Here is a 12,613-nt window from a genome sequence, read left to right as displayed (position 1 = left end):
TTACTAGTCAGGTTGTAAGACTGGTAGTGGCTCATTAATTAGTAGCTTCAATTTTTTTAGGATAGCCCCGGTGCAAAGCAGCCTTCTAACCCTGGGGAGTCCTGCTGTAGGCATTAAGAAGAGGGAAGGAAGATTTCTTTTCCAAATTAAGTTGTCAAGTAGCTCATTTACACTACACAGTGCGTGTATGTGGGCGAGCTGATGAAGATGATGATTTATTATGCTATAGACACTTGAGCAATTCTGGTGATGGAAATCCACAGCAAAACCCACTTAGGACGATAAAACAGAACTCCTATTATCTGCAGGAGGCAAAATCACGTGGTTTTTGCCCTTGCAAATTTCAAGTTACCCTACTGGGTCTGGGAATGCAAGGAAAGCTCATTTACTTAAGCTTCATGTTTTGGCACAATGCTATTATACAGACTTACATACGTGCCCATTTTTTAAAGTTTATATTCATTGGATCTTTTAAAGGATTTTTGATGTGCTGTTTTCGTTTGGGGACTGAGGATTTGAGGACTGCATCTGTGCAATCACATCATGGATAGCTATATAACATAGCAGACGGTTAAAATATCTTTAAAAGACTGTAGCCATCCATCTGCAAAGCCAGTAATTATGCCTTTTGGTAAATTCTCTGTGCAAAAATAAGTTTTATTATATGGGGCAACTACACAAACACATCTGACTAATAATTGTGGCCATCATCAGCTAACTTCTTCATAGTGTATTATAGAAAAAAAATACAGAACACAAAAAGAGTAAAATGATAAAACAAAAGCAAAATTTGTATTTGAACATACTTCAGTATATTTGGTGTGCTTGCCGTTTAAATGTCAAGAAAAATAATCTTAGGAGTCTCATGAGAATTAACAGGCTTTGATTCTTAAATTTAAAAATGTTTGTAATATCCCATTTTAGTAGGAAAGTGCCAGCTTTAGCAATAGAATCTCAATGACAAATAAGTTTCCACATAAGCAAGGCAGAAGGACAAAACTCATTGTAGTTTCACAGTTAATCTTTCTACATGTTTTACAAGTGTCTCAACAGAGTGCTCAATGAAGCCTTTAGAAGGACACATTGTAAGTGGCTTCTACTAACTCCCCATCTTAAATATAATGTAAGAGAGTCTTTCATTGATGTGTACTTGTGCATTAGATTATTATCTACTTATGCCATCTAAATATAAACGAATATTCACTACTTTATTCATACAAACATCTCATTGCCACATTTTTTCCTTATGAAAGATTGCAAAATTATGATTCTACAAATTGACAGAACATTATTTGCTTCTTTTGCAATAACTAAACCGTACTGGAGCAACCAGCGCTTTTGCTCTGTGTGTATAAAATTACGTATCAAATTTTCCTCACATGTTTCTGGATTCCAGGAGGATGTGTCCACCTCCTGTATTTTATTTTGTATTTTTTCTGCTAAAAATTCAGAGGGATACGTTAATGTATTTACAAGCAAACACTATTTATGTAATAGTTACTAAGTATGTGACCATTGTCATTTCTTGATCATAAGAAAATACTACAAACAAAGTTAAAGATTCAACAAATTTTTTTGCTGTATATATATTTCCTAATTCTTCTGATGCTTAATATAATTAGATTTAGCTTTAAAATATTTTTTAACAGGTAAATCTATGTAGTCTCTACAGGGCTTCATGAGTTTTCATGCTAATATTGAGTAAGTATTATCACCTTTACTCTGAGCAGCTATTGTAAGCAAACACTTAAATGTAGATAATTTCACAAACACATGAACACATAAATCAAAAATATTAGGATGTTAAAAAAGGCTCAGAAATTACAGATGGTAAACATAGTTTACCTAGACCTAGAGTTGACTCACCAAGGTTGTGATTTAAATTAGAATACATTTTAACTAAAAAATTGTGTTGTTTTATAAGCATTTACAATTTAATAGGGCTAATATTTATCAGCCAGAGCAATTTACTGTTATAATGCCATAATATTACTACCTCCATTTTTGTGTTAAACATGTTACAGTTGTATATTTTTTAGAAAATGTTGACATTTCACGCTACAGAGAGGTGAACTTGAACCACACAGGAGAGCCAAAGAACATAATTGAGAATTAATTTAATATTACAATGTATAGATTTGGATATCACTATCATCCCTAAAATCAAATGAGACAAAATTCCAACCTAGCGTTACAGTTTTAATAGTCTATTGAGAAATATGGATATTTACTTTTATTACAGTTTTAATAGTCTATTGAGAAATATGGATATTTACTTTCATAAAATTCTCCTTCTGCCAGTCATAGTGTTTTTCATAAATTGCACGTTGAAAAATCTGCTTGTGCAGAAACACCCTCTCTGCCATAATAACACCCCATGTTATCCTAGTGCTTTTCAGCTTTCACAACACTTCTGTGTGGTCCTCACAACTGCCCTGTGAGGTGGAGAGGCTTGCACGAATACTGCCGTCACCCCGATGAGAAAACTGAAGCTCAGAGACAGGGCTCAGAGGCCCTTCAGATGTCACGAAGGTGTCTCTTTTTTTCCAGTTAAAAAATATATATTTTCCCCTCCCTGTGTCCATGTGTTCTCAACACTCGCCTATGAGTGAGAACATGCAGCGTTTGATTTTCTGTTCTTGTGTCAGTTTGCTGAAAATGATGGTTTCCAGGTTCTTCACATGTACCCCAAAACCTAACACGCAATAATATATATATATGTATATACACACACACACACACACACACACACACACATATATATAAAATACATATTTTGCATTTTGACCTGACCTATACATTTTTGTAGACAAAACACAGGAGCTTCAGATGCCTCATAGATCCTCAGCCAAACAGAACCTTGGCAGATGCTGCAGGGGATGAGAAACCACCTTAGAGACACTAGCAGCATGGCTTCTCCCTGAGGCAGGTTTTGGTATCCATCTCAAGGGAAAAAAAAAAAAAAAGAAGAAGAAGAAGGAAGAGGAGGAGGAGGAGAAGGAGGAGGAGGAGAAAAAAAAACTAAAATAGAATAATCAGGATAGCAAGTTTTTTTCTAACACAAAACAAACTCCTGAAATATACTCTTGTTTAGATTGGTCCACTTAATAGCTTATTTATTAGACAGGATAGCCCAATAACAACCTATGTTATAAAGGTGTAATACAAACATACATGTGTTATATATGTTTAAGTGACTGTTTAAGTGACAAACGTAACAAGTACTCATATACGCTTAAATCTGTGAAATATTATATTGTCCCCTAACGAGGTTTCCTGTTTGTTTGAAATTGAACATAAGTTTAAGGAAATGAAGGAAAGAGGGCAAAAATAACCAAGAGCAATAAGCCATGTTCCAGCATCCTTCTATTTATGTTATCAGCCTTAATAAATAATGTTCTTATTTAGAAGTATGTCTGCTCATCACAGAGCCAAGGTACCCCTATTTGCTATTTTATTGATTTTTCCCTCATAAAATGCAACAGCATTTTAATTCAAATAAAATTCTGCATCCCACTGTGTTCCTCATCTGAGGACAGTAGAACTTAGACCCATCTTCAAACTATATGTTTTGTTATTTGTATAATCCTCACTGAATTTCTTCTTCAAAAATGGAATCCAATGTCTCTCCATCCTCACACACAATTTTAGAAACAACGACGCTCTTAAAGTGTTTGTTTCTTTTATATCAGTATTTGCTGATGAAAATACTGGATTAGAACTTGTATCACATCAAAGATGACATGTGATAAAAGCAGATTGCCTATGCCTAAAACTTTCTTAAGTTGTCTCTTTCACCTATCTCCCACGAGATCTGCCTTTTTGAAAAATACATATGTATAAACTGAAAGGTATCTAAGCGTACAATAACCATCCAGACCCACAGCCAGGTCTGCACATACCAGCGTGTGTGTTTGAGAGTACATTTTTTTACAGAGGCACTGTATGGATTTACCACCCTCAAGTCCTTGACGTTCAGCCTTTACTTCCACATATTTTGCGAATTGGGAGAGGAAGTGGAGGATAACAAGATAGACATCAAATCCATTTATTCTGAATCTTAAATTATGACTTTTTGTCATCAATATTTTGGTTACATTGTTACACAAAGAACAAATTAACATCCGGTTTGAGGTCTCTTCTTTGATTGCTTTGGGATGACTGACATGTCCTTGGCATATGAATTACACATCCATCAACTCTCAGCTGTGTCTTAATAACGTTGTTGTACAAGACGCCAAAACAAGAAGGATTTGTATCAGTGCTCCTGGGGTGCCTCCACCAATATCTTAACCACGGTGACTTCCAGGTGGCTTCTGGCCAGGTGCATGCAGGAGAGTGTCAATGCATCCCTTTCCTGGGCAGATCAAAAGAGGATCCGGAGGAAGAGGAGCTGGTCCTGTTGGCTTTGAAGCACCCGGTTACTGTGGGCTCACTCAGAGGTGGATCCGAATAATTTAAAACACCCGCTGAGAAGTCACATCACACATGGCAAAGAAACAGTATGTGTAGGGGATTTGGCCTTTACAGCTTCCACTCCCAACTTATGTGATTCAGGACCACCCAGGAACACCAAGTTAAAAGAATCTGAAGTATAAATTAAAAAAAAAAAATCCAGGTTGCTATTAATAGTTCTAAAGGTGCATCTTAGAATCTCTTTGAGAGAATAAGCAGAATTGTCCATTGTGTTATTTTTACTTTGATAAACAGATACTTTTTGTTTAGTTTGGTCTCATCTAAAAAAACATACAGTTATTTTAAAGTTTTGTTTTGTTTGGTCTTATCCAGGAATTCAGCATATATTTTCTCTCCCCAACCCCAGCGAGAAAAATAAAAGTGAGGTCGAGGCGGGAGAGCTGAGTGCGGAAAGGAAAGTAAAGCTTTTAAAGAAAAAACACACAAACAATACAAAGCAAACGTTACAGTCCAATCGTGCAAAATTTGCTTCTCTGGATAAAGCACTTCTTGACAGGTTCACAATGTCCCCATCCCCCTCCCAAGTCCTCCCATCCACACGGTGGGGGGGGAAGATACAGAATGAAAGTGAAGCCGTTCTTTTTCTTAAGGCTATACAGACACACACAGAACACATGTCAAGGACTGTCCAGCGGGTGGTTCTCTGCTGGGCTCCTGCTTCAAGCCCCGACTGCAACCTGCAGCCCATCCTGGAGTCAGGAGCTCTCCTTCCATTGGGACAACACGCAACATACAAACAAAAGAGGCCCATGGTCCCAACAATAAAATCCGATATTGACTTTACAATCACAGGTACAAATTGCTCAAATCGATCATTTCATTTCTCCTTAAGACCTTGTCATCTAAAACTAATTAGAGTCCAGGTTCCCGAGGAATTGTCAATATTCCAAAAGAAAAAAAAAAAAGCAAAAAGTACTGAAGGTTTCGAAGGAAATCATTTTTCTACTGCAACAGTCTGACGGAGGTTGGAAACAAGGTGTCCAATTCCAGCAAGTTTAGGGTGTTTTAAAGGGCGGATTCCTGGGTCCAGATTGCCATTTCCCTACCATCCAGGGGGCTCTGTGTTTATAGAGGAAACACCAAGAAGCCCGAGAATGTGGAGTATTTCCAGCCCCCCATGAGGTTGCCTCTCTCAAGTTTGAGATGCACTTTGTCTTCCCTCTCCATGAGCAGCAGCACACCATTGCTAGCAGCTTCTCTGGTGACATCCTGGTCTCCCGCAAAGGCGGAGATCACTGGGTAGCCATTCTGCATTAAACTGACCTAAAACGCAGAGAGTAGAGCTCAACAGACCATAAAGGACCCAACTCCCACACACTGTTCTCTGCTCTGCAAATATCCCCACTCCCATCCCCGTCCCTCCCCTAGAACACACACCAAAGGGCCTGACAGTGAGCACCCCCATCTGATTCAGAGCCACATCTCCCCTGGAGAGCCCAGCACCCTGGCTCCCTCAGCCTCACAGACCTGGTGAAAGGGCCTTTAGTAATGGAAAGCTATAAACCCAAACCTGAAACGATCCGGTTTCAAATCTACCCACCTGGATGGTTTGTCTGTTATACACTTTGACCACGTGGAAACTGAAGCTATAAATCCCTTTTCTCGGTGCTACAAATATACTGGAGGCAAGATCAAAGTGGTTGCCAATATTTACTAATACCTGAAAAAGAAGAGGGAACACAGCACAAAATAGCAAGCCCCTCCTTAGTATATGTTTTCATCATCCTTGGATGACGAGCAGCACTGCCTCCTTCATCAGCGGCTGGGAACACCGATTCAGCATCCTCAGCGTTCTGGCTTCCCCAGGAAGGAGGCAGGGCTGAGGTTAAAATATCCTATAGCAGGAAGTAATCTCAACGCTATTTCAATAAATTTTAACTAATCAAGATTTTTTAAAGTATTTTATTTATGCATTCAAAAGCTGGCTGTGAATTTCCCAAGTTAAGGGGCAGGGCAGAGAGAAAGGAATCGAAGATGGTAAGCTTGTTGAACAAATCGTAAGTTGAGTCCAGGGAGGTCTGTGGGATTATGGGATCATCAACATGATGCCTTGTTTGACAAAAAGAGAGTTCCATTCTGAGTGGGGAGAAAAAGGGCTTTGGAGCAAGAGTCTAATTAAAGGAGATCACCTCTGTAAGTTCAAGCTTGGGGCCTAACTTCATGGGCTCCCGGAGACAAAGGGGTCTGGGAGGTTTGGGACTCCAGTGTTTCCCAGTGCCTGGCAAACTCTGGATGCACACAGTAGGTGCTCAATGATGGGTGCTGAATGAAAGACCTTTGTAGAAAAACATTTGCTACTTCTGTTTTTCCTTGCTTTCCCCTGAGCAATGTGCCTGAGCCCTTGCCTGAGCTCTGGTGTCCTGCAAATAGAGAGAATCATCCGCAGCTTGGGCATCCTAGCTTAAGCAAATGGGAACTCTACAGCATGCAAAACAATGACAAAATTAGCCACCTGGAATGAGGTTGCATGACCCTGCAGATGGCTTTCCTCAGATAAAAGGGCGGGGGTGTTTCATAAGCAGAATTTCAAGAGTGGCAGGACCCCCATGATGACCCAGTTTCTTTCACATGATCAGCACAGAATCTGACCACTGTCTGGATGCTTTCTCCATCCTCCTCATCCATAAATGCACAACTCCTTTATCATAATAAGATGGCCTGCCTTTTAAAACAAACAGCCAGCAACAACATCATCCTTGGATTTAAGATCTTGTCATCTAATGAGAATATAAACTTCAACCAGAATACCTTTGCTGTTATTTCTTACAGGCTCATTATAGATGACTAACACGCAATTCCCAACGCACTGTGAAATGCTGCCAATGACGACCGCTGAAATGACTTGTGAAATATGCCTGTTCCAGCTTCTTCAACTCAGCTGTGAGCACCACTTCAGCTCCACTCAAGGACAGGACTGAGATAGACACTCCGGGCTCCATTGTTAAGACAAGCACCTCTGGATGCCTATTCTCAGTCTCACAAGGCTAAGCTAGCTGTCTTCCTTACAAAGCTTTAGAAAAGAATAAAGCATTCTCCATTTAAGCCTCGGAGGCTGCTTCTTTCTTTCCCCTCAACTCCTTCACTTCAATTTTAAATTCTGGAAACTGATAAATTCAGTTAGAATTTATCCCTGCTGTAGATGAAAGAACACCCAACCAGACACTGAAAAGCAGACCTTAGCTCCTCATTACCTGGGGAGCCAAAGAAACATTGAACCCACCCTGCCATAGTTTGCTCTTGTATAAAATTGGAATCCTGCTACTGCTTATCCTGCCCTACTTCACAGAGCTTTCTTGACACATAAATGCCATGGTGGATATTAAAATGCTGTGAAAACTCTGCAAGACATTGGTATGTGAATAATAATAATATAACAATAACAGCACATAAAGAAAACTTTACTAATAGAGTATTCATTTCCAAATGCCTATTCCATTGTTGTCCCATCTGGACATAATCAAAATACTTTTATGTTTTGTAAATGAAAATGAATTAAAGAAAGAGACACATCTCCCTCCCCCCAAAAAACCCTCGAATACTTGATGCTTAATAATGATTAAGAAATAAATACACTGGCTTAAATAGAGTCAAGAGTGTGTGTTTGTAGGTTTTTGGTTATTACGTTGAAGAGCTGCTCAACAGACCAAATGAAAGTCAATTAAACATGTACAGTAAGCCTTGGTAGGTGGTCAGTGACTGCCAGGTGCTCCATTTTGTGGGAAACACTTTGGTAAAAGGACTAGCTAATTAGCTAAAGTTTGAAACTTCTATAATGTTTTTAATATTTTTTTTTTCTGAAAAACAGAAACCAGATGAGCAGGACACAAAATGAATGTCGCAGCCCTAACCCTGGGCACCAATAACTCAGAGAAGGGTTTGGAAAGGTCTGATCATATCTCTGAACCTTCTGCATTGAACCAAATGGCCTAAGTTAAGTGGCTTAAGATGACATAAGTCACTGCTTTTTTAAAAAATTTGTACCAACACACTATTCATGTATACGTTATACATATTGCATTGGCCTATCTGTATTTCATTTACTATATATTTTACTTACATAATCACAATATTTTGCTTTGTATTTATATAATCATTCCTGCTCTTCCTCACTTTTTTTTAAAAAAGATAAACATCCCTTCCCCAATGTATTTCTCAATATAAGACAAATGGGATCTAACTAAACTTTTAAAAAATAAGCCATTGGAATGTATTTTTCAAATGCTGGCAGAGACTTGGGAAGACCCCTTTCTTGAGCATGGAGAGTCTCAAATGCACTCATCCTTCAGGTGGCCACCTGGGCGACTGAAGACCGTCAACCGCAAGTTTTCCCCACCCAGCCGAGAAAAGTAAAACGTGCAATGCTTCCTTTTGGGAAATATATTTCAAGTATTTAGTTTTAGGGAACTCTTAGAAAGCTTCGCCTTAAGGAACTCTCACTCATCCAAGTGCCAAGTTAGCTGACCATTTAAAAGTTTTAAAAAAGCCACAGTGTGGAAGCAGGAAAGAGTAGGAGTGCGTTCTAAGAAACAGGAGAAAAGAGAATGGCAGGACAGAGGGGAGGACAGAGCCTGGGAGCTCCACATCCTAGAAGCCTGAACCCCAGCCCGCGCGCGCAGGTCCCCGCCCCTCTCCCCGGGCTGGGCTGGCAGCGGGGTGGGCAGGCCGGCGGCTGACCTGGTCGAAATAGATGGTCATGGTGCGGTTGCTCATCTCGGACGGTTCGTGGTTGGTGCTCCGCGTGGCGGAGAAGGCCACCTTGGCGCTGCCGGAGCGCACGGAGATGCCCAGGGAGGAGGTGACGGCGCCGTCCGCCGACGGGCTGGAGTCGCACACCACCAGGCACTTGCCCTCCAGCACGATGGGCTCCGTGTCGTTCTGCGCCCGCACGGGGCAGCAGGCGGGCAGCAGCAGCAGCAGCAGGGCCAGCGCCACCCCCAGGCAGGATCCGCAGCTGCCCGGCCCGCGCAGCGCCCCCCGGCGCCCGGGCATGGTCAGCCGCAGCCCGCGTGGCCCCCGGCCCGGCGCCGGCATCTGGGCTGGTGGGGGGCGGCGCGCGGGGGCGGAGGCCGGCGGGGGCCGGAGCAGCGCGGGAGGACGCGCAGGAGCGCGCGGGGCCCGGAGCAGCCTCCGCGGGCCTCGGTCCCTCGCTCTGACGGTCAAGGCCAGGGTCGTTCTCAGAAGAAAGGCGCCCGTGGACCTGTCGGGGTACAGAACCCAAAGCCTTACACCGGGAGATGGAGCCACCGGGAAGAAGGGGAACTGCGGCTCGGGGCCTCTCCCCGAAGGCCACCCCCTTGGTCCCGCGCGCAGCCAACCCGCTTTCCGATCCGGCACAACAGGTCCGGAGAAACGCCCGGGCGCGGCGGGCAGCGCATCCCTGAAGGCTCCGAGCGGCGCGCGGGGCTGCGGCGAGGGAGGGGGGCGCGCTTCTGCAGGTCCTCGTCGCGCAGACGGGCCCGAGACCCTCAGAAGGCGTCACCGCCACCCCGCCCATTCACCGGCGCGGAGGGGGCTGAGACGCAGGCAGAGAAGAACCCACGGGGGCTTCCCTTCTCGCCTTCGTCTCACGGCGTTTCCTCGGAGCAGCACCACGGAGCCCCCTTTTTTTTTTTTCCCCTTGTTTCCCTGCTATCCTCTTTTTCCATCCTCGAGAGGTATCTAAAGTCCATTTAAGTCCCTTTGGTAATAGATTTTATCTATTTTCCACCCAAAGCACAAACCCATGAATCTCCTTAGGGTGAATAAGATTAAGAGGGGGAAATGACACACGCACGCGCGCGCACACACACACACGCAGTAAAACCAACACCCACTTCCAACGTCCCCGCAGCCACTAGCGAGCCCCGTGGAGAAAGCCCTGGGATTCCTCTCTCCGGCGAAGGACGGATTCCGACGACGGAATCCCAGGCTCCGCTTATTCTCCAGCTCAGGTTTCCAGATCCCGGGGCTTCTGTCTTTCCCGGCTGGGCGGCAGCACCTGCAGGTTTCTGCGAACTTACGCGCCCGCCTGCACTTTTGCCCGGTCCCCGCTCCTCCCAGGAAAGCAGACAGGCCATTTCAATACCAGCCCGGAGACGCGCAAAGAAGCCGCCCCCTCACCGCCCACAGGCTCCCATTCACTCTTCCAGTGTTCTTTCTAAGAACCGAGAAGTTGGCGCTTGATAAACACCCGCTGTCCACAGCCCCGCTCCTACACGATTTCCCTTCTCTCTCGCCACCGCCCCCACCCTCGACCTGGACCGGCGACAATCCTGGTTAAAATCCACACAGAAGGCGCCTGCATGCAGGGGGGGGGGGGAGGGCAGGTCGGGGTGGTTACCTGGAACATCCATGCTGGGCGAGCTCCGCGGTCCGCGAAGTTGCTCTGCTTAGAGAAAATGAGGCCAGCGGGAGCTGTCGGGAGGCGGACACGGAGCGCGACCCTGCTCCCAGCGCGTGGCCAATAACCGCGCCGCCCCGCCCCGCCGTTTTCCCGCGCCAGCCCGCGCAGCTTCAGGGGTGCACCACGCCCCGCGCCCCACGCGCCCGCTTAGGCGCGGAGCCCGGGACCGCGAGCCCCTAGTCTGGCGGGATCAGCGCCCCGCGCCTCTCCCGGCTCAGCGCCCCGCGCCGCGCGCCAGGGTTCCTCCAACCCCTGCGCTTCGCTCCCGCACCGCTACCTGGGGCCCCTCGCGCTCCGGCCCCCAGCGAGCCCATAGCGCGGCTCCCTAGTAGGTAACCTTCGGCCACGCAGCCCCGCCAGACCCAGAGAGCACAGCCGAGCGCAGGACTCCGACCCTGCCCCGCTCCCCCGCCCGCGGCACCCTCCAACGCCCAGGTCGGGCTCACCGGAACGCCCCGAGCAAAATCCTCCGAGACGTCTCTTTAGAAAATTAGGCACCCTTAAAAGCACCAGTGGCTTCTCTTCTTTTAGATTCTTTCTTTTCTTTCCCCAATTCCCTCCAAGTCTTAATATTTAATGGCGTGACCACTTTCATAATGAAAGGGGCAAAAAAAAAAAAAAAAGGTTAAAAAAATAAAAATAAAAAGAAGACTGGGATGGCTGGGACGGAGAGAGAAAAAGCTTGAGAATTTGATGATTTACGAGCTGCGGTTCCAGAATCCCGTTTGGGAACTGTCCGGTTGCTTCAGGGCTGGAAGAGGGGCCCCGGCGGGTCTGTGTGTCTGCTCCGCTGGACCTCGGGCTGGTGAAGCTGATGGCGCTCGCGCTTATTTATTAAACTGCGGGCTCAGTGCTGGCTCGAACGACCCGGGGAGACGCGCGGGGTTTCCGAGCTGCGCCTGGAGCGCGGGCGAGGGCGCAAACACGGACGTGGGGCGCCACCTGCGGGTGCCCGCGCCTCCCTGCCGCAGGCTGCGGACCGGCGGACTCCGAGCGAAGGCTGGGGAGTTCTAGCGGCGAGGCTGAGGTCTGCTGACGGTCTTCTTCACCCCGAAAACAGCGCTGGCCTCTGCCAAAACATAAAACAACGACAACAAAACAAACAATAATAGCACAACCACAGGAAAGGCAATACTGACCAGTCTTCCCGGTATCCTTCGGTACCTTTGCTGCCGGCAAAATCAAGCATCACGCCTGGTTTTGCGGATCTTCACTGCTCTAACTCTGTCAAGATGATAGATGCTGCAGTGAGGTTATCAGCGGTTATTATCGTCTGCACAACGTTTGCACAGACAACTGGGCCGTATAGTCCATGCCGCTCTAAAAAAAAAAAAAAAAAAAAACAACAACAATAAAATCAATATTTAAATCTACACACTCTTTATAGCCTTTAAAACAACATTGTTAAAAAAATAATTTGTCCTTTGACTTGCATATGTCTTTTCTGATAGGCTAATAATAATAATGAAAATCAATTTAGTCAGTGCTGTTCATTAGAGCATCTGGATTTGTTCTTATTCCTCCATTCTTCAAAGCTAACCCTCTTTCCTTTGAGGATTTCAGCAGTGTCCGATTCCACCTTAACAAACGGAGGTCTTTTCAGGCAGGGGGTTTTGAAGGCCTTATTTTCCCATACACCCTCTCACCGCTGTTCTCCCAGTTTAGAACAGAACTGCAGGGCCTCATCTCTAAGCACTGGAGATGAAATTCACGTCAGATCAGCTCAACTGGAATGGATGTCCAGAAAGGCACTGC

At 45.2% G+C, this 12,613-nt stretch overlaps 1 protein-coding gene across 2 annotated transcripts; it reads right to left on the bottom strand.

Annotated features, from left to right (window-relative positions):
• Positions 1 to 381: 381 nt before the first annotated feature.
• On the bottom strand, positions 382 to 12,128 carry CBLN2 (cerebellin 2 precursor). Of its 2 annotated transcripts, XM_039463756.2 has the most exons (6): positions 12,023 to 12,128; positions 11,305 to 11,927; positions 10,796 to 10,840; positions 9,151 to 9,673; positions 6,017 to 6,136; positions 382 to 5,739 (listed from the first exon to the last, which is right to left on the bottom strand). In XM_039463756.2, exons 4-6 carry the CDS (start codon positions 9,505 to 9,507, stop codon positions 5,542 to 5,544), a joined length of 675 nt encoding a protein of 224 aa, XP_039319690.1. In that variant the 5' UTR covers positions 9,508 to 9,673; positions 10,796 to 10,840; positions 11,305 to 11,927; positions 12,023 to 12,128; the 3' UTR covers positions 382 to 5,541. The 2 variants fall into 2 exon arrangements, with proteins under 2 accessions (XP_039319690.1, XP_074239350.1); XM_074383249.1 differs by lacking the exons at positions 382 to 5,739; positions 10,796 to 10,840; positions 11,305 to 11,927; positions 12,023 to 12,128 and adding an exon at positions 10,290 to 10,779 and having other exon boundaries at positions 6,023 to 6,136.
• Between the last annotated feature and the right edge of the window lie 485 nt (positions 12,129 to 12,613).

The sequence above is a fragment of the Saimiri boliviensis genome, chromosome 13, assembly GCF_048565385.1.
Source record: "Saimiri boliviensis isolate mSaiBol1 chromosome 13, mSaiBol1.pri, whole genome shotgun sequence".
Lineage (NCBI taxonomy): Eukaryota > Metazoa > Chordata > Mammalia > Primates > Cebidae > Saimiri > Saimiri boliviensis.
This window is presented reverse-complemented; position numbering and strand designations above follow the sequence as displayed.

Coding starts and splice junctions, on each gene's coding strand:
- CBLN2 (XM_074383249.1), bottom strand. CDS start 10,532: ATGGCCTGTCTGCTTTCCTGGGAGGAGCGGGGACCGGGCAAAAGTGCA. Junction 9,674..10,289: donor TGGCTGCGGGGACGTTGGAA/GTGGGTGTTGGT, acceptor GTACCCCGACAG/GTCCACGGGCGCCTTTCTTC. Junction 6,137..9,150: donor TGACCATCTATTTCGACCAG/GTCAGCCGCCGG, acceptor CTTCTTTTTCAG/GTATTAGTAAATATTGGCAA.